The 17,633-nt window shown below is 43.1% G+C and overlaps 1 protein-coding gene across 3 annotated transcripts in view; it reads right to left on the reverse strand.

Moving 5' to 3' along the window:
• Positions 1–1,496: 1,496 nt before the first annotated feature.
• Positions 1,497–17,633, reverse strand: part of LOC138214056 (nuclear receptor coactivator 2-like) — a 42,787-nt gene continuing 26,650 nt past the window's right edge. For 2 of the 3 annotated variants that reach the window (XM_069175414.1, XM_069175413.1), the window contains 13 exons: positions 16,428–17,589; positions 13,419–13,680; positions 13,118–13,315; positions 12,803–12,967; positions 12,620–12,725; positions 12,370–12,535; positions 11,961–12,269; positions 9,777–9,854; positions 8,644–8,899; positions 7,343–7,649; positions 7,063–7,225; positions 6,812–6,886; positions 1,497–6,138 (listed from right to left, as the gene is read on the reverse strand). In XM_069175414.1, coding sequence (XP_069031515.1) covers positions 6,127–6,138; positions 6,812–6,886; positions 7,063–7,225; positions 7,343–7,649; positions 8,644–8,899; positions 9,777–9,854; positions 11,961–12,269; positions 12,370–12,535; positions 12,620–12,725; positions 12,803–12,967; positions 13,118–13,315; positions 13,419–13,680; positions 16,428–17,589 — 3,259 coding nt within the window. In that variant the 3' untranslated portion in view covers positions 1,497–6,126. The remainder of the gene's footprint in view (positions 6,139–6,811; positions 6,887–7,062; positions 7,226–7,342; positions 7,650–8,643; positions 8,900–9,776; positions 9,855–11,960; positions 12,270–12,369; positions 12,536–12,619; positions 12,726–12,802; positions 12,968–13,117; positions 13,316–13,418; positions 13,681–16,427; positions 17,590–17,633) is intronic. The other variant, XM_069175415.1, reaches the window with a different exon arrangement.

Consider the following 17,633-nt stretch of genomic DNA (forward strand, 5'->3'; position numbering starts at 1 on the left):
GAGCCCGAGCGTGGACGCTAAAGCCAAAGCCGAAGAGCCAATCACGCAGCTATCTCGCTGACTGACAGCTGAATCCACCAATAGGCGCCCAGATCACGCTGTACAAAGAAATCCAACCAATTGCAGACTTCGGTCTCTCAGTCAGGAAATGAAACACTTTGCGCAACAGTTCACAAGTTTCTGTGTAATCTAAACAGTAAAAAGTGAATGTTGCAACATCAGGGAAAGTTAATATAATGCAATAGATTACATTCATAGAGGAAATTATATAATCACAGCACTATAGAACTGAATACAAAAAAAAAGGATTTAGTAACTTAAACATCTGTTGTCTTCAGTATTAATAACGTGTCATATGCAGAAATTCAGATATTTGTGTGTATAACCCTACACAAATATTGCAATGTTATTTTTAAATCTCTAAAACTTGACCGAATCCATGACCTTTCGTGATAGTTCATGACCTTGAGAAATATCTTGCACGCTGCAGCCTTTATCTCAATAACCATGTCAGGCTCTATGCAGCATCCGCAGCTAAATTTCATCATATTATAATCCACGACAAAAAGGTTTATTTGAGAGTATACGCAGGAGCCGCTTTCATATCCTCACGTCGCTGTGATTAGATTTGAAGGGCCACGCAGAGGACATCAGGACCACAGCCTGCAGGTCTGATGACATTTCAGCTGTTCCTGACTTCTTAAAATTAGATTCCTGAACTCAAAATAAGGAACTACTTTGGGCAACACACGAGTCTGAGTGTATCACAAACTGTTACGGAGCCAAACGGTTTCTCATTTTACAATAAAGTTTTAAAATATATAAAAAATGTGAAGGCGAGTGACCGCAAAGTTTGAATAATATTGAAAAAAAAGGCAGATGAAATTGCTTTGTTGTTAAAGAGTAAAGCTAAAAAAAAAAAAAAAATCCAAGCTTTTCTTCTGCTTCATTTTTTAAATATTTTCCTCATGTGCATCCTGATGTATTTCATATCTTAGAGACTTTATGATCTCGCTAGAATCTAAAATAAAGCTCGTGGATTTTGGTAGGGGAGGCTAAATTAAGGAAAATCACAGAGTTGAGGAGTGAGAACTTTTTTTAAGCACTTATAGCATCCAACAAGCATGAAAATGTATATGTTGCGTGTTCAAATTACTTTATTGACGCCATCTTAATCACTAATCATGCCTTAAAAAACACACATAGAAAGAAAATTATGTTTTGCATCTGAAATGGATTTATCCCACATAACTGAATCATTAATATGTCTATAAATGGTATTTAATAAATAAAATATAGTATAATAAGTTATGTTTATCATTGTGTCTGAAGACTTACTTTAAACATGTGGAAAATGTCGACCCCTGCTGGTGAATAGAGAGAATTACACGGGCGAAAATTTGCCTTTGCTGGTGGATAAAAATGCCTTTTTAATCTACACAATCAGCATCAATAGGTGAAATAAAAAAAATAAAAAAACACAGAGGCAGTGCGGCTCAATAAAAATAATTTATTTACAGTGGCATGAATCATAAATTAACAAGCAGCATTGGCAAAAGCAACATCAGAGTCGACAGCTTGCATAAAGTGTGTGAACGTCCGGACTTCTGCATAATAAAAACTCTCACTAAGAATGAACTGACCGTGAACTGGACCGCGTCACCGCCGAGGTGTTTAATATGAACATCCCAGCAGAGAGGATAGTTGAAAAAAAATAAAAAATCAAACCATCTTTGAACAACCTTCACTCTCCTTCTGCTTTGACATATTGCTCTGATTTACTATTTGAGGATATCAAACACATTTTATAAGTTGAAAAACTGATGGAAAATAACTTCTACGGTTGCTTCATTCTCGTAAAAACTTTCTTAAAGAGGCAGTAAGTATGTTTTTATGTGATATTACAAGCAGAAAATAAAAAATATCTGCGCTGTGGCTTCAGTTTCTGAGATTACGCTACTTTATTCTAAACATCCCGATTGGCTTCAGGCCCAAATTTAGTTACGATGCAAGGTCGGTGAAAATGATTTAGTTTTTTGTTGCATTGTTGATAAAAAGATTTCTTACTTTACCACCACCTGGTGGTTGAATCACAAACAACATCCCGACCACAGGATGCCATGCTAAAAAATCTGGCATTGATTTCTGCAAGCATTCTTCCACAAACAGGAGACCATCAGAATAATTTTACAGACATAATAATCACATTAAAAAAATTGAACACGGTAAATTTAAATCGAAAAAAAATAAAGACGCGAAAAATGAGAGTAATATTGACTAAATTCTCTCCATCTGGTGAACAAGGGAGAAAAATGTATGAAATTATGGATTTCACTTTTTTGGTGTTGTATTATAACAGATTTGGTCAGATACACTCCCTCAGTGTAAGTTATATTATTTTAGATATTTCCCAATTTAGATAATAATTTTTTCGAACCGTAAATGTAATCATTCTTATACGATGGCTGGTGTTTAAACGTCATTTAAAATTGTATGAACTTTGGGCTTTTTTTCGTGATGTAAAAAAAGGGTCATTTTTAGAAATTACTTGACTACATTTCTTAAAAAAAAGAAAGAGCTACCGAAAACTTTTCAATTTGTAGTGAAACTTGGAAACCGACTCAATTATAGCATCAATAAACTTATAAACAGTACTCAGCCCTTTTCCTGCTGCGTTGACCTTTTCTTCCAGTGGTTTTCTATTTTAAAATTGAACTTTATGAGCTTTTAATGTCAGAAATAGCTCCCCCAGTTGGTGGAAACGCAGCTCTGCATTAGCGCTTAATCAGTTTGTGGCTACGATGTAATTTTCAGGCCACTGTAGCTCAAATAGACACACTTAAAGCAATAAAAAAAAAATACTCAATGCCCCTTTAAAAAAAAACAAAAAAACTGCATTAATCAGGGAGAATACAACAAAAACAATTAGCCATTTTTTTTGCTAACATACAGCAGTATATGGCGTCAACTTGTTGGGAGAAAATCTAAAAAAATACTGGTTGTGTAATGATTCCAGTAAAAACCTTCGCTGAGCAGTGAGAGACAGGTAAAACACACCTGTAAAACTTACAGACAGAAAATCACAGATCTAAGGCATTATGCTAAATCGTTAGCATCTTAAGGTACTTACATGAGATCGATAAAATATACATCTATGAATCGAGAAAAAAATCTTCAGCACTCTAAGAGTTAAAATCAAGAGGAAATCATTCACCTCCATGTTGAATATTAAGAGTTAATAAATGTACGCAAGTGTTAAAATCCTGCAGAGTTTTCTTTGGGATTTTTACGAAAAAAAAAAGAAAAAGAAAACTAAGAAAAGATTATTTTCAGTGTTGCATTTTCACATTCTCCTCATCTGTGTTACAGTAGAAGTTTGACAGATAGATAAAGAGGGATTTAAAAAAACTAAAAACAAATCTGTGTTGACAGTTAGTTATTTTTGTTGACAATGACAAGCTTATGTGCGAGACAGCACCTGGCGAAAAGCACCTTTCAAACCGTTTCCAAAAATGCTCCAGTCTGTAAAAAAAAGTAAAAAAAGAGATAAAAGTTTGATTTAATGTGTTTATAGGAACCGGGTCAGGAGTTATCCTCGACGAGAGGAGTTTTTCTTAAATGTAAATAAATCTTATTTTAAAATCGGCAAAGCTGCTTTGGAGGCAGAAATAATGTCACTGGTTAAATCTCAGAGGGCAAAAATAAAGTCGGTAAAAGAAGAATAAAGACGCTGCTCACAGTTAATTTTAACAGACGGACGTTTAACCGCAGTTGGTTTAAAGTGTATTGACGCTAACTGTTGTGTCGCTAATGAGCACCGAACAGATCAGGTGAGGGGGAAGTCGCTAGTTTTTGTTTGTACGAAATCCATCAAATATATATTTTATTCTGAACCCCCCCAAAAAAGACTACAGCGATTAAAAAAGCAAAAGGGCTAAAAGTCCAATGGGTAAGTTTTACAGATTTACTCGCAAAAATGAACATACGCTGTGTTCATAAATGGCGTAATTTTAGTCGTATACATTTTTTTCTTTGGAACTTCATCATACGTCTAAGTAACATGTCGATCTTCCCGACGGACTTCATCTTTTTCCCTCTGTGCCTCCGTATTTCCTGCATTACATTACTCGTCTGCTAGTCTGCTAAATTTGTTAGCCTTCGTGGCTTCTAGACGCCGTCCCTCTTCCTGTTACCTAGCAATGCTGCTCACACACACAATGTAACCAATTTAATTGTTTTCCCCGCCATTTTAAAGGCTCCTTCACGACGACGAATACACTTTTTAATGTAGAATAAATGTAGTTGGGGCCTTTATTTTTGGGTTTATCGTGCATTCTGCTAGCGGAGGCGTGAGTAGAGGGGAATTCAGTTTAGAACGATCTGCAACCTCAACGCCAGACGACCCCGCCGACGCTCCGTTACCTTTCCAACTTAAAAGTAGGAAAACCAGTTAGCTCGTCAGCAGACAGGAAACGATTTTACAACGCTCACAAGAGAAAACAAACAAACACGTGACAGGTAAACATTTTGTTTACATTTTGAGCTAATTAAAAGCTAATTAGCCATCTGACGCCGGATATAACCAATGACATGTTTCTGCTCTCTGAATAAACGACCTAAACTCCAGACTGCTGCTTTACAATACCACTTAGGGGAGAGAGGGCGTTAAAAATCTATGTACACTATCTATACACATTCACCTTCATTCAAAAAGTCATTAAACAGGGACGCAGGTCCTCTGAAACTACAGCAGTTGAAATATATTAATTTTTTTTTTTTTTTTTTTTTTTTTAAATCGACATCAACATGTACCATGAGATTTTCTTAAAGATAGATATCCTTGATTTTTTTTCTTCTTTTTTTATGTGTCATACAAAGAATCTCTAAAACTTCTTCAAAACTATAAATAACTGTAAAATATTTTTTCATAAACCTTCTTCGTCGTCTTCAGTCGGGCTCGAAAACAGAACCGTTAAAAATCCAGAAGTTTCATTTACGCCTGTCGACCGAAGTCACGCGTCCAGTGTCAAACTGCGACATTCAGTTTCACACACACACACACACACACACACACACACACACACACACACACACACACACACACACACACACACACACACACACACAGAACATGACTCCATCGAAAACACACACCGCCCGGAGCATCACAGCCGGGACAACGGGAGGAATACATTCATCTGACCAGTCGACACTGCGTCCGTGTGGAAACAACCTGGGAACCTTAACGCAGGTTTTTTTTTTCTTTTTCAAAATCATCCTTCTTCACGTTTGACTTTTTTTTTTTTTTTTTTTGTTAAAGGAGCTTTTAGAATAAAGAGGAGCATCTCCTGATTCCAGTGGTTTGTTTTCTGGTTTTCTTGGACCAACCTGAGGTTTGTTTTGATTTTAAAGAAAGAAAATAGCCCGGTAATAACATCTTTTGATAAAAATCAGAGCGTGCATTTGTAAAAATGATTCACCTCAAAGATTAAAAAAACAGGTGTATTTTTTTTATCTTCTAAGTGAAATGATTGTTTTGTTCTGCACAACTCCAGCTCAGCAAACTTTAGCCTTGCTGGAGCTGCTGATTTGTCCCTGATTACAGACTAATTCAGTTTTCAAGCTGGAGTTTAGGAAAATACATATTGGACATCTTAACTTCATTTCAACGTGATTTTAATTTAAGGGGAAATAATATTTATGTTAAAATGCTCCTTTAACACAAATTATATTTGATTTAATGCGGGTTTTTTTGGAGCAGCTTTCACTTGATAGTTTGAGGACCATGTAGGAGTTTAAAGGATACAGTATATTAATAAATATAACATAAATTGATTTAAAAGGATAAAAGCTACGATGTGTCCCGTGAAGAAACCCGTGAATCACGATATTTTCCTCCCGGTGTTGTCACGAGGTTTCAGATGACAGTTCCCCTCCTGTAAGTTCACGACTTTTTTTTTTTTGCATAAAATGTTACACAGGGACTGAGCCGCTCTGCATTTCAGTTTGAGGAGCTCTGACGTGACGGACGGGCGGCGTTTCCTTCGTACGTCTCCGTTAAGCTGAGCCGAGCGGGTGTCAGCGTGTTTTTGTTCCTGCGTTACCTTCTTTGAGCTGCAGCCGGGGTCAGCAGAAATTCTACAGAAACACAGAAAAATCAATCAATCAATCTGAAACACATGAGCACGTACAGCTTCTTGTTGTGATGAGGAGGGAGGAAACCGAGACACCAGAGGATTTTGAACCCAGGAAGTAACAGCACTAACCACCGATTATAAAAGTTTCCATATGCAGATTATGAAAGGAAACAAAGGATTTTTATATAATTATGGGCAGCAATTTAACAAATGGTGCTGATTTGGTGACTCTATCACAAGATACCAGTAGTTTCCGAAAAGATTTTAAACATAATTTTAGTACGATGCAAAACCAAAAATAATGTACTAAATGTAATTTGCACGGCATGAAAGGTGTGCAATCCTGATTTTCAGTGGTGCATGAATACAAATGAGGCCGTATGCTGAAGTAACTCGGCTTAACTGATGGTAATATAAAGCATGAGGTGGCCAAGTTGTAGCGTGAAAACTGAAAACTAATTAGGACCTGACATCGAGCCCTGAGGTACACCGCTAGCTTACAAACAGCTCCGGGTGTACAGAGCAAGTCACTGTATCCCAAATACAACAACAGCGCACATCACAGAGTTATTTTACATCTCTAAATGTGTCCTTGATGTTCTTTTAAGTCAAAAAATCCCACCATCTGTAGTGTGGCTTTTTTTTTTGAAGAAGAAGAAGAAGGTTTTACTTACAGAACTGGCTTCACCCTCTTGCGTCAACATGTCGATTCCTGCGAGCTGCTCCAGGATCAGGCTGCCGTTGTTCACCTGCACCATAAAAGTCAAAATCAAACTAAATTAGAACTAAAAGCACAGCAAAGAACAGCTTTGAGTTTACTTTGCCTTAAATTGACGTTTTGGGTGAATTTTACTGGATTCTTGAGGCAACGTGACCGAAAGAAATAAACAGGAAGTCTGAAATATTGTTGTTGTTTTTTTTTCACCTGTTCTGTGTTCATGGAGGACATGGAGCTCATCTGTCCCGACATGGGGTTCATGGTGCCTCCGTTGGTAGCCATGGCAACCCCCAGGTTCATGTTGTTTCCGTTGTACATTCCTCCGCCGGGTTGTGTGGAGTACTGGGACTGGGACTGTTGGGGGTACACGCTGAAAGGAGGAGGGGGCGGAGTCAAAGAACATCTATAATGTCCTCAAAAGAAAGACTCAACGCTTCGGTTTTTATGTCAAAAAAGAAGATTTGCTGAATAATCAATCTGTTGTTACTTGTTGCTGGTGGAGATGTTGGCAGGCTGAGGCCATCCGTTGAGGTCGGCGCTCGACTGGTAGCTGGGTGGGCCTCCCTGGTTCGGACCCTGCGGTTGGGTTTGGGGCGGGCCCTGGTTCTGCTGCAACATGGGGCTCTGACCCTGCCCCATCCGGGGGGACAGCAGGGGGCTCTGCGGGGTGGCGGCCCCGCACGGGAAACACGACGCTGGATCCTGGTGGTGGTGCTGCTGCTGCTGCTGCTGCTGTTGCTGCTGCTGTTGCTGCTGTTGCTGCTGCTGTTGCTGCTGTTGCTGCTGGCTCATTCCTGCAGGGCAGACACCAGCATGTAAAAAGTTGAAACTCCTAGTTGGTAAATTAATGTGTTTCGACTCTACTCTCAGATCCTGAACAATATTATTTGGAGATTTTGCGAAAGTGAACACAGAATTCAAGACAAATGGGAATGATTTCACCTCTAAGACAAGAAATAAAGAGAAAAAGTCCCCAAAAATAAATCTCCAAAATCTTTGCTTTTACATCCAGTTCTTGGTTAACCCTCGTGTTGTCCTTGGGTCAAAATAACCCGCAGCTGTGTTCAACCAATTTCTATTTTATTTTCATATTTTTGGGGATCATTGGTGACAAGAAGGCTGTGAGGGTTTCTTTAAAGAATGATGACCAATGATCCCAAAAAATATAAAAAAAATATAGAAATAAAATATAACTTGATTGAACACAGCTGCGGGTCATTTTGACCCAAGGACAACACAAGGGTTAAGATGGACGTACGATTATAAGACCAAGCAGTAACACAAAGATAAGATAATAAATTTTTTTGATGCAACCAAAATAAAATACGAAATCCTCTGGATCATGTGCTGGCCTCACTTCAACAAAATCATCTGAAAAGTCCAGAAGGATTTTTGTTGTTGTTGTTGTAAAATAAGATTTGGTTAATTACAGATTATCTGTTCCATAAGTTCCACCACCACCACAGCTGTTTCCCTACAACACATGCCGTCTCCTGATTGGTTGAAAAGATGGTTGAGCTCATACATAAACAAAGAGTCTGCCTGTCAAATGACGATGTTTGATCACCACGGCGACGTCGCTGCTCTGCTCTGATCAGATACCTGAGCTGCTGGACTGGAACGCACCGTGCTGTGACAGCGGACTCATTACCCCGCCGTACTGCCCGCCCACATTTCCCATCATGCCCTGGCTAGCCAGATGTTGGCCACGGGAGTAAGGGGAGGAGAAGGGGCCGGAGGAGCCGGGATGAGGATGAAGAGGACGAGGAGGGGAGGGCGGGCCAGTACCGTAGCTGGAGGCCGGGTAGGGGAACTGCTGCGGGTTGCCCTGCGGGAGCCGCGGGTTGGTGCCCCCCATGGGCATCGGCGTGGGAGCGGCGCCACCGCTGGGCATGTTAGGCGGCATGTTGATGCCCTGCGTCCGCATCATCATGGCGTGCTGCTGATGCGCATGCTGCTGCTGCTGCTGCTGCTGCCGCTGACGCAGGTGGTTGCTGAGGTACTCGCGCTGACGCTGAGCTAGCATCTGGGCGTTGAGGGTTCCCTGCAGGAGGAAACCAACGTCAGTCACGATCTACCAGAGGACCAAAGATCACTCTCAAAGTACAAAGTGGTGCCAGCAGCTGTAATTATGAACGCATTTATTTTATGATAAAAAAAAATAAATCTGAGTTTTATAGGGGTATTGCATCAGTAACATTTGCTCTCTCACTCACATAGTAGATATAGACTCTCTGTTGCAGAGTATCAGCACTGTGATTGGCCCCTTTGCATTGCATTTTTCTTGTGCTCTTCCCCTCCCATTTCCCAACGTGCCCTCTTCCTTTCCATTTCCCAGCATGCCCGCTTCCTTTCTATTTCCCAGCATGCCCGCTTCCTTTCCATTTCCCAGCATGCCCGCTTCCTTTCCATTTCCCAGCGTGCCCTCTTCCTTTCCATTTCCCAGCATGCCCTCTTACTTTCCATTTCCCAATGTGCCCCCTGTTCCTGACTTTTAAGAATAAAGCAACCAAGTTAAATAGATCTTAGTGATTGGTAGAAATGGAACATTAAAAAAAAAAAAAAAAAAAGACAAATTCAGATACATTAACTGTGATTGAAAACCAAAAAATGTCTACAAGGTGAGAAGGTGATATATGTACTTGTTCCAGTAGCTGACAGTGAGCAAAATAAATGCTAAAAGCGTATGTAACGCTTCAATCCTGCACATACCCGAGCTACAATTACATCTGGAGCGAGATAAGTTGTGTAATTTATAATACGGCAGCAATGAGAACCTTTAACCTGAGTAATCAGCCGTAACAAAAAAAAAAAACACGTAGACGGAAGCAAACTGCGTACATTTAAAAGGGAATCCTGCCGCTGCCAACGTGTTAGTGCTCATGATTGCAGGGGAAAAAAAGACGAGACAACAGACTGACCTGGTTTGGTACGTTAGACCTGAGAGGTAGATTCATGTTGGACACACCGCCCATCTGGTTCACCATCGGCTGACGGTTCTAGACAGGAAACAGCAAAAAAACAAAAAACAATCAAATTAATTTGATTCCAAGTCATTTATGGATGCTAGAAAACCTTTAGTTACTAAAACACGATGTGATAGTTTTAACTTTTGTAATTTAGAGCAAATCAGGGCCAATCGGTCTTTTAAGTTAATTATATAAACAAGTAATCTCTTAATATTTTCCGCGTCAACACTTTGTGTGCTCGTATAAAATCATTACAAATTGTTCCACTTGCTGTCACATTGTTTTAGTCGGTAGTGTGAAATCTTTTAGTGCAAGTCTGCCTTGTTTTTATCAACCTAAAACCACTTTATATCAAATATAAGGTTACTTAACTGATTTAAAATGCATTTTGATGGTAATTACCGTACTGAAGTGCTGAAGAAATGTATACGGATATGGTACAAATGACAATAAATATGTATTATAATGGCATTATTGTTTGTGAAGTGTTTATTCCCGAGTTTAAGCCCTTCAAAACGACCGATCAAAGTTTATTTGGATTTTTTTCTTCCAGACTCTGACTTCACTGTTTCCCCACTGGCACAAAGGGGAAATGTAAAAAAACACAGAAGTGTAAAAGTGGTGTTTCACGTCAGAACTGCTAATTCCTGCTATTTTCCAGTGGATACACACAAGCTGTTGTCCCTCGACTCTCCACCAGGGGGCAGATTGGGCCAAACCACTGAATATGTTAGCCGTGAACAAACTCTCAAAGCAAAATGAAAAGAGGAAAAAAAAAGGAAAACATGTACTGAGAAACAAAATGTTTGCACGAATACAAATATAGTAAAAGAACATAAAGGCGTTTTTCAGACGACAGGAAGATTACAGGTTCTTTAATGAGATCATCCGGTGTGTTAACAGCCTGTCACATAACGTCCATGTATGCTATCATATTGGAGTGTTCGGATGTGTGTGTGTGTGTGTGTGTGTGTGTGTGTGTGTGTGCATCTGATGTGTTCATTGTTAAGTGTCTCAGCAGCAGGGAACTGCTGATGAAGCCAGAAAGCTGAAACACGTTTGTTCCCTTCTGGCCGCTGCAGTTTAAACTCGGTGAACTCTGCCGGCCCGCCTGTTCTGTTGCTCCTCTGCGTTCGGAGAAAAATATATATGTTTACAAAGGCGTCGGCGGATACTCATTAAAAAGAGACTGATGTAAATGCGAGTGTCTCGGAAAAAGGTTTTCTGATGGTAATGAGTTTTTTTTGGCACTTGAAACGAGATGATGAACCGACGCACACGACCGCATTTTATAAAACTGTCTTTACACGGAGGAAGAGATGCAAATTTATGATCATATTCAGGTATTAATGAGGGAAGGACCTCACGAACATCTGCCTTAATATACTGTAGATCTATAACGGGTCTGTTACCTCTGAGATAATACAAAAAAATAGAGCTCTCTATAAGAAAACGTCCAAGTCAAGAAGAAAAAGCTTTTTTTAAGGTATATAAATTTAATATTTTGTAGTTAATCACTTCGACCAAACGTCATGACAAAGCTGGATGATTGATTTGTTCACACTGACTAGGAAGCTGTGAATTTATCCTGTTAACTAAACTGTAAAACCAGGTTTTGGACCTTGTCATTCAGGTTCTTGAAACTTTTATCCCAAGTTTGATAAGTTCTGCCACTTGGGGTCACTAAAGTACAAAATTGTCCTTTTCTTAAAGACTAATTACCTCAAACAGTAAAAAATAAACACTTACATTAAGAAGCAGCTGATTAATTATCAAACTTGGTGACTGTTTTTAAGGGCTTGGCGATAACAGCAGTTTCCACAGTTTCCCTTTTTTAAATCAACGGTTTTCAAAGTTTAACTTTGGAAGTGAAAGTTCACAATCATTTTTTTCCCACGATCACATGCAGACAGCTGTGAAAACGCTGATCTTTGAGGGAATCTGTCATTTTCTTTCATCCACGTCGCACCTTTCAGTTTCATAAAACCTTCCTGCTGAAAAGCAAAAGTAGTTTTCGTCTCCGTTTTTTTTTTTTTTTTTTTCACTGTACAATAAGGACACAAGATGCAGACAAACTGTCAACCCTCATCATGGGAAACTGGAGGACGAGTGATAGAAATGTTTGGTGCGACCTACCAGCTGCGCCTGGAGTCGGTGCTGCAGCTGCAGCCTCAGGTTGTTGGGCTGGGAGGGGACGATAGGATTGGGCCCCCCGGGTCTCATGCCGGCGGACCTCGGCCCGGCGCCGCCGGGCATCCTCATCATCGGGGGGTAACCCGTGGGGGCCATCCTCTGGGGCCCCATGTGGCCCATGTGGTAGCCGCCATCCGGAGGCATGCCGCCGTAAGCCGGCTGGCCGCCGTAGTGTTGACTGTAGAGGGGAGGCTTCATGCTGACCGCCGGGTCCGAGGAGACCAGGTACTGGTTCTGCTCGGACAGAGGACCCTGGAAGGTGCGGGTTGTCCAAGTCAGATGCAGGAACAGCGGATGTCATTTAAATTAACCGAGATGAAGGATGTAAGAGATGTCGGTGCGATGAGCTCACCTGTCCCGCCAGCGTGGGGATTCCCAGCATCTTGTCGATCTCCTCCAGACCCTCGTAGTCCTTCAGCACCGAGCACAGCTGGTTCAGCAGAGCCCCTTCGTCCGGCGGGCCCTCGTGCACCCCGCTGCAACACCCCATCACCTCCTGGGGGACGCCGTACGGTGGCCTGGAGGGTAGCTCGGTGTTATTGTCCTGCCAAAGTCAAAATCTACAGTTTCTGACTCCTGCATTCGTGGAATGAACGCTTTACCTGCTTTGGTTTCCATAGTGATCCATCATCATTCGGTCTGGCCAGGGAGCGGTCTGATTGGGCGGAGCATGCTGGTGAGGGTAGGGCGGGGCTGCCATCTCCATCTCTGCAGGGGATGCACATTAAAGCATCAGAATCGGAGCGGGATACGACGACATTTATTATCTTTTCGTTCTTTCTCACCTCCGCTCATCATCTGCATGTTGACCATGGCTCGTGATCCGGGTGGACCGCCGCCTCTCGTGGGGAGGGCGGCGTTAATGTTGGGGACCATGCGACCAGGTCCGACTCCCTGGCCCATCATCGGCCCCTGGGGACCCCAGCCCGGCTGCATGGAGCCTCGCATGCCTGGTTTTAAAGAAAAAGGATTATTTTGAGATTTTTTTTTTAAGTCATTTTATACAAAAACAACAAAGATATTTGGTTTAATCGCGTGACTTTCTATTATTCGTCTACCAAAGCAACATAAACTTTGTCCAGAACAGAAGGGATGTTTACCTGCGTTGGCCATCGCAGCCTGGTTGGCCATGCCTGCGTGCGTTCCCATCATGCCTTGCTGCTGCTGGTGCTGCTGCAGTAAGGAGTAGGAGTTCCTGTGCTGAGGAGGGAAAGGCCTGGTGGCGTTGGGGCCGGGTCCCATACCGCTGTCCAGAGACACGCTTCTGATCTGACCCGGCCGGAGGCCATTAAAGCCTGCTGGGAGGAAAAGTTGGTTTTAAATTTAAATTGAATTCAGATTTGAACATTTTAAGGACCCAGACGTCCTCAAATAGACACAAACACTCTGCTGCAGGCGTACCTGAAGGGCCGATGGCGGGGAAGGCTCGGTGCTGGTTGGGGGGGCTGCCGCTGTCAGTCATCTGCAGAATGTCACTGATGATGGTCTGTTTGTCCACGGAGGAGCCAGGTGGCACCGAGGAGGAGGAGGATGAAGAGGAGGAGGCAGCACCTCCTCTGGCTGCTGGCTGACTGGAGAACAGCTGCTGCTGCTGCTGCTGCTGCTGCTGCTGCTGCTGAGCTCCACTCTGCAGGTCCTCCAGCAGGTCCTCCAGCTCACTGGTCTGACATCAGGAGAAAAAACAGAAACAGGATTAGAGGATAGATAAATCATTGCATAAGATGTCAAAAAAAAAGAAAAGAAAACACACCATGTGACGTGAGCATCACGGTGCCCAAAACCAGATATCTTTACTTTGGCCTGCAGTACGTTTAAACTGGGTTTCATAACATGTTCAGTGAAGTTTTATTGACATTTAGGAACTTGCTGAAATTGAAGGCCTACAAATCTGCATGATTCAGAGTGAGACATGACACCGGCTGCATTTTGTAGTTCTGATTGCGTCGTGGATAGAAATCCTGATTTATTATATTTCAAAAGTCACATAGTTTCAGATCTTTCTTCATTTGCGGGTGATGATCCAGAAATCCAAATAAATTTGGTAAATGATTTAAACACTGTATGTTGTTATGAACAAAAACCCGTGTATACCAAAGAGCTTTGACTCATCATGATCAGAGAAGATTTCAGACTGTAATGTTAGAAACAGCCGTAAACAACCATGTTTAAATTACGTTCTTTCTTTTGAAGATGATTTTGAAAGCAGGAAACAGAATCTCAGTCGACAAAGAAATTTAACATCCGGTACAAAACATCAGAAATATCTTAAGTGTTTCGAAAGTTTCAAAAAGATCAGTGTCCTTCCTAACGTTTATATCATAAAATATTCATAAAAAGTAGAATAAGGTACTTTAAACGGAAGCAGACGACAAAAAATATGCAAATAACCAAACGGAAAAAAAAAAGACAAAAGACAAAAAAATGTAAATATAAAAGCTGATATTCACCTCTGAATGACAACTTTGACAGTAATGGAAACCCCCTCAGTAATGCAGTGTAATTTAACCCGCTGTACACACACACACACACACACACACACACACACACACACACACACACACACACACACACACACACACACACACACACAGGGATGGTTTCCTCCGGCCGTTTGGCTGATGAATAGAGGAGGAGCTAAAAATAAACTGCCGGCACTAATGAGGTCATGTGTGATGTACAGTAAGACACAGTCAGAGCAGTGTACACACACACACACACACACACACACACACACACACACACACACACACACACACAGTGACCACATAACACCGGCAACACTTCAAAAGTGGACGCTCGTTCTCCTTGCGAATCTCTTTCTGCTGCACGGATGAACAACTATTCATGTATTCAGCGTATCATAAATATCAGCTGACCTCTGCATTGCGCCCGCTCACAGTCATGTTACGAACATCCAGGGGTTTCTTATGTAGCGCTGAATATTTGCTGCTGTTTGTCAGTTCATGAATGCAATAAATCCCAAATGAAACCTCGGATAACTTTTAGCTTTCGCCGCCAGCTGTGCGGCCGAGTCGCACTCGCGCTCTGCATTAAGTTACAGGAACGGCGAGTACGTAGATACTAAAAATATTTTTCATGTGCAGTCAGAGATTTAATGTCCGCTGAAGTGTCGGGTTAAAGATTTTTCAGGCCATCTAAATGTAGGATTTTGTTTTGGAAGATGAAACTCTGATGCACTCTGAACAATGTACACACTGTGAAATGTACACCGTCTTCTACAAACACTTATTATTATTATTCACAAAAAAGAAATTGCCTATTTGGCGGTTTTGTCATGCTTAAAAACTCATAAAAGTTGGCACTCCTGGTGAAAAATTACGTACTTTAGTGCTTTCGAAAGTGGGCGTGGCCAAATGACTCGCTAGCGCCCCCTAGCTTGCAGCCCACGAAATTCAGTGGACAAAAAAAAAAAAAAAAGTCTCTTATTTATATTAGTTGTTCGTTAATAAATTAAAAAAAAGATGGTGAAAATGTTCGTTGAGTTTTTCTTGTGAGCATCGATCGCCATGACAACCAGGCCGAACGAACCTTCCCGGCTTCGTCACCAGCAGCTAAACAAAGCTTCATCTTCCTCTAACGAACTACTACACACACACACACACACACACACACACACACACACACACACACACACACACACACACACACACACACACACACACACTGCTGGCAGAAGGAGGGCTGCCTCTTTGTCTCGGAGGCGGAACCTCCGCCGTCCTCCTTCCTGGAAACGAACTGTGTTCACGCACCTGCACGTTCAATAAGCACGGCGGACCTCTTTGATTGCATTAACCAACGATCGGACCGTTAACCAGCTCCTCATAATGAGCTGTAAGACTTTGGGCAGTTTGTGCTGCAGCTGCTCATCGTGTGGGATCGTGACCACCCGGGTCAGAAACCCCCCCCCCCCCCCCCCCCCCCCCAGCCCTCCCCCCTCCTCCTCCCTTTCTGTATGATTATTTCAGTTACTGGATCAAACTCCACAAGATATAAACTTCAGGACACCCAATGTGTTGCTGACTAAAAAAACAACAACAACCTCATCAATTCTTCAAGTCTATTATTGTTTCTATTCATAATTTTTTCCCGAAAGAATATCTGAAACTTTGAGAACCTCTCATTACAATTTATTCTGTATCGGTTGTTTTGTTGTATTTAGTATGTATGTTAATGTGTTCTTGTATTTTCATTGTGTCTCGTCCAACTGTATTTATGGTTTACGTGCCGATTCATTTTTATATTGACACAACTGTCTTTTCTTTTTTTTTCGTTGGATTTACGTCCTTGTCGTTATACTTTTCTGAAAACTCTGTGGTTCCCAATTTAAATTAGTTTAATTCATCCAATACTCTCTCGAAAAAACATCTGTTAATGTTTTTGCTAACTGACCTGGTCCTCCATATTGAATCCCGCCTCCTCTTTCTCGACCTTCACGTTGGGCAGCTTGTGTCCGTCGCCGGGCTCCATCTTGATGGCTTTATCCAGGATGCCGTTATCGTCCCGGTCCAGAAGATAGCGAAGCAGCGCGTTGTCCTTCTTTTTGGGGCTGCCGGGCTCCTGTTTGGGGATGAGTTCACCCGGAGCGGCCACGCTGTCCCCCGAGGCCGACTCGGGGCCGAGGGGGTCCTTCCCGGTCGCCTCGGCCGTGAGCTTGGCCAGCTCCACGGGCGAGGTGCTGTTCTGCAGCAGCCTGTGGAGGATTTTGTGTTTCTCCTTTAACAAGGTGGAGTGGTTGTGTCCCGCCCCGCCGACGCCGCCGATCCCGCCCAACTGGTCCTTACAGTTCTGGTCGTCGCCCAGGGGCTCCGGCGGCGAGCAGGGATCGGAGGGCTCCTGCTTGGTGGTGAGGAGCTGCAGCAGCTTGGTGTGGCCTTTGGTGTTCAGGAGGCGGTTCGGGGCGTCGCCGAGGTCGCCCGGGTTACCTCCAAAGCCGTCCCGGTCCTCGTCCTTCCCCTCCCCCGCTTCTCCCTCCTGGTTCTGGGACGACAACGAGTCCTGCTGCTCCTCGAAACTTCCAAACAAGTCGGCCTCTAAGCCGGCATTGGTGAGCGGTTTCCTGTCGGGTGACCTTGGATTCTGTCCGTCGCCGAGGCCCTGGGGAACCCTGTGGCCCTGGCTGAGAGCCTGCAGGGCACTCAGGGAGTTGAACCCTTGGCCGGCTCCCGTGCTGCTGCAGACCGACGCCGGCGAGTGGAGGCCGGCCGCGGGGGAGAAAGGGCCGGGGGGATGCTGGGGGACGTGAGGGCTACTGCAGGTGCTGCTGCTGGCCGCCGCGCCGGGGCTCTGCCGATGACGAGGAGACAACATGGCGCTCGGGCTCCCGTGGGCCGAAGGGCTGCCCAGCTTGAGCGCGTGGCAGCTTCCCTGAGGCGTGGCCGCCCGTCCCGACCCGACCCCAAAACCACGTCCGGGGGTGCCGGAGGTCGCCGTGGAGTGGAAGGTGTTGCTGGTGACGCTGGCGTCGGGGGAAGGAGAGGGACCACCCGCACTGGTGGGGGTCATCGGCTTGACCATGCCCTGACCGCCGGGCGAGTCTGCAGTCATGTTTTCCCTGGAACAAAATAAATAAATTCGAGCTATGTGTGGCCACGTGCT

This window comes from Embiotoca jacksoni, unplaced genomic scaffold, assembly GCF_022577435.1.
Source record: "Embiotoca jacksoni isolate LCO1_2020_lvr unplaced genomic scaffold, fEmbJac1.0.p SCAF_67, whole genome shotgun sequence".
NCBI classification, from domain to species: Eukaryota; Metazoa; Chordata; class Actinopteri; family Embiotocidae; genus Embiotoca; species Embiotoca jacksoni.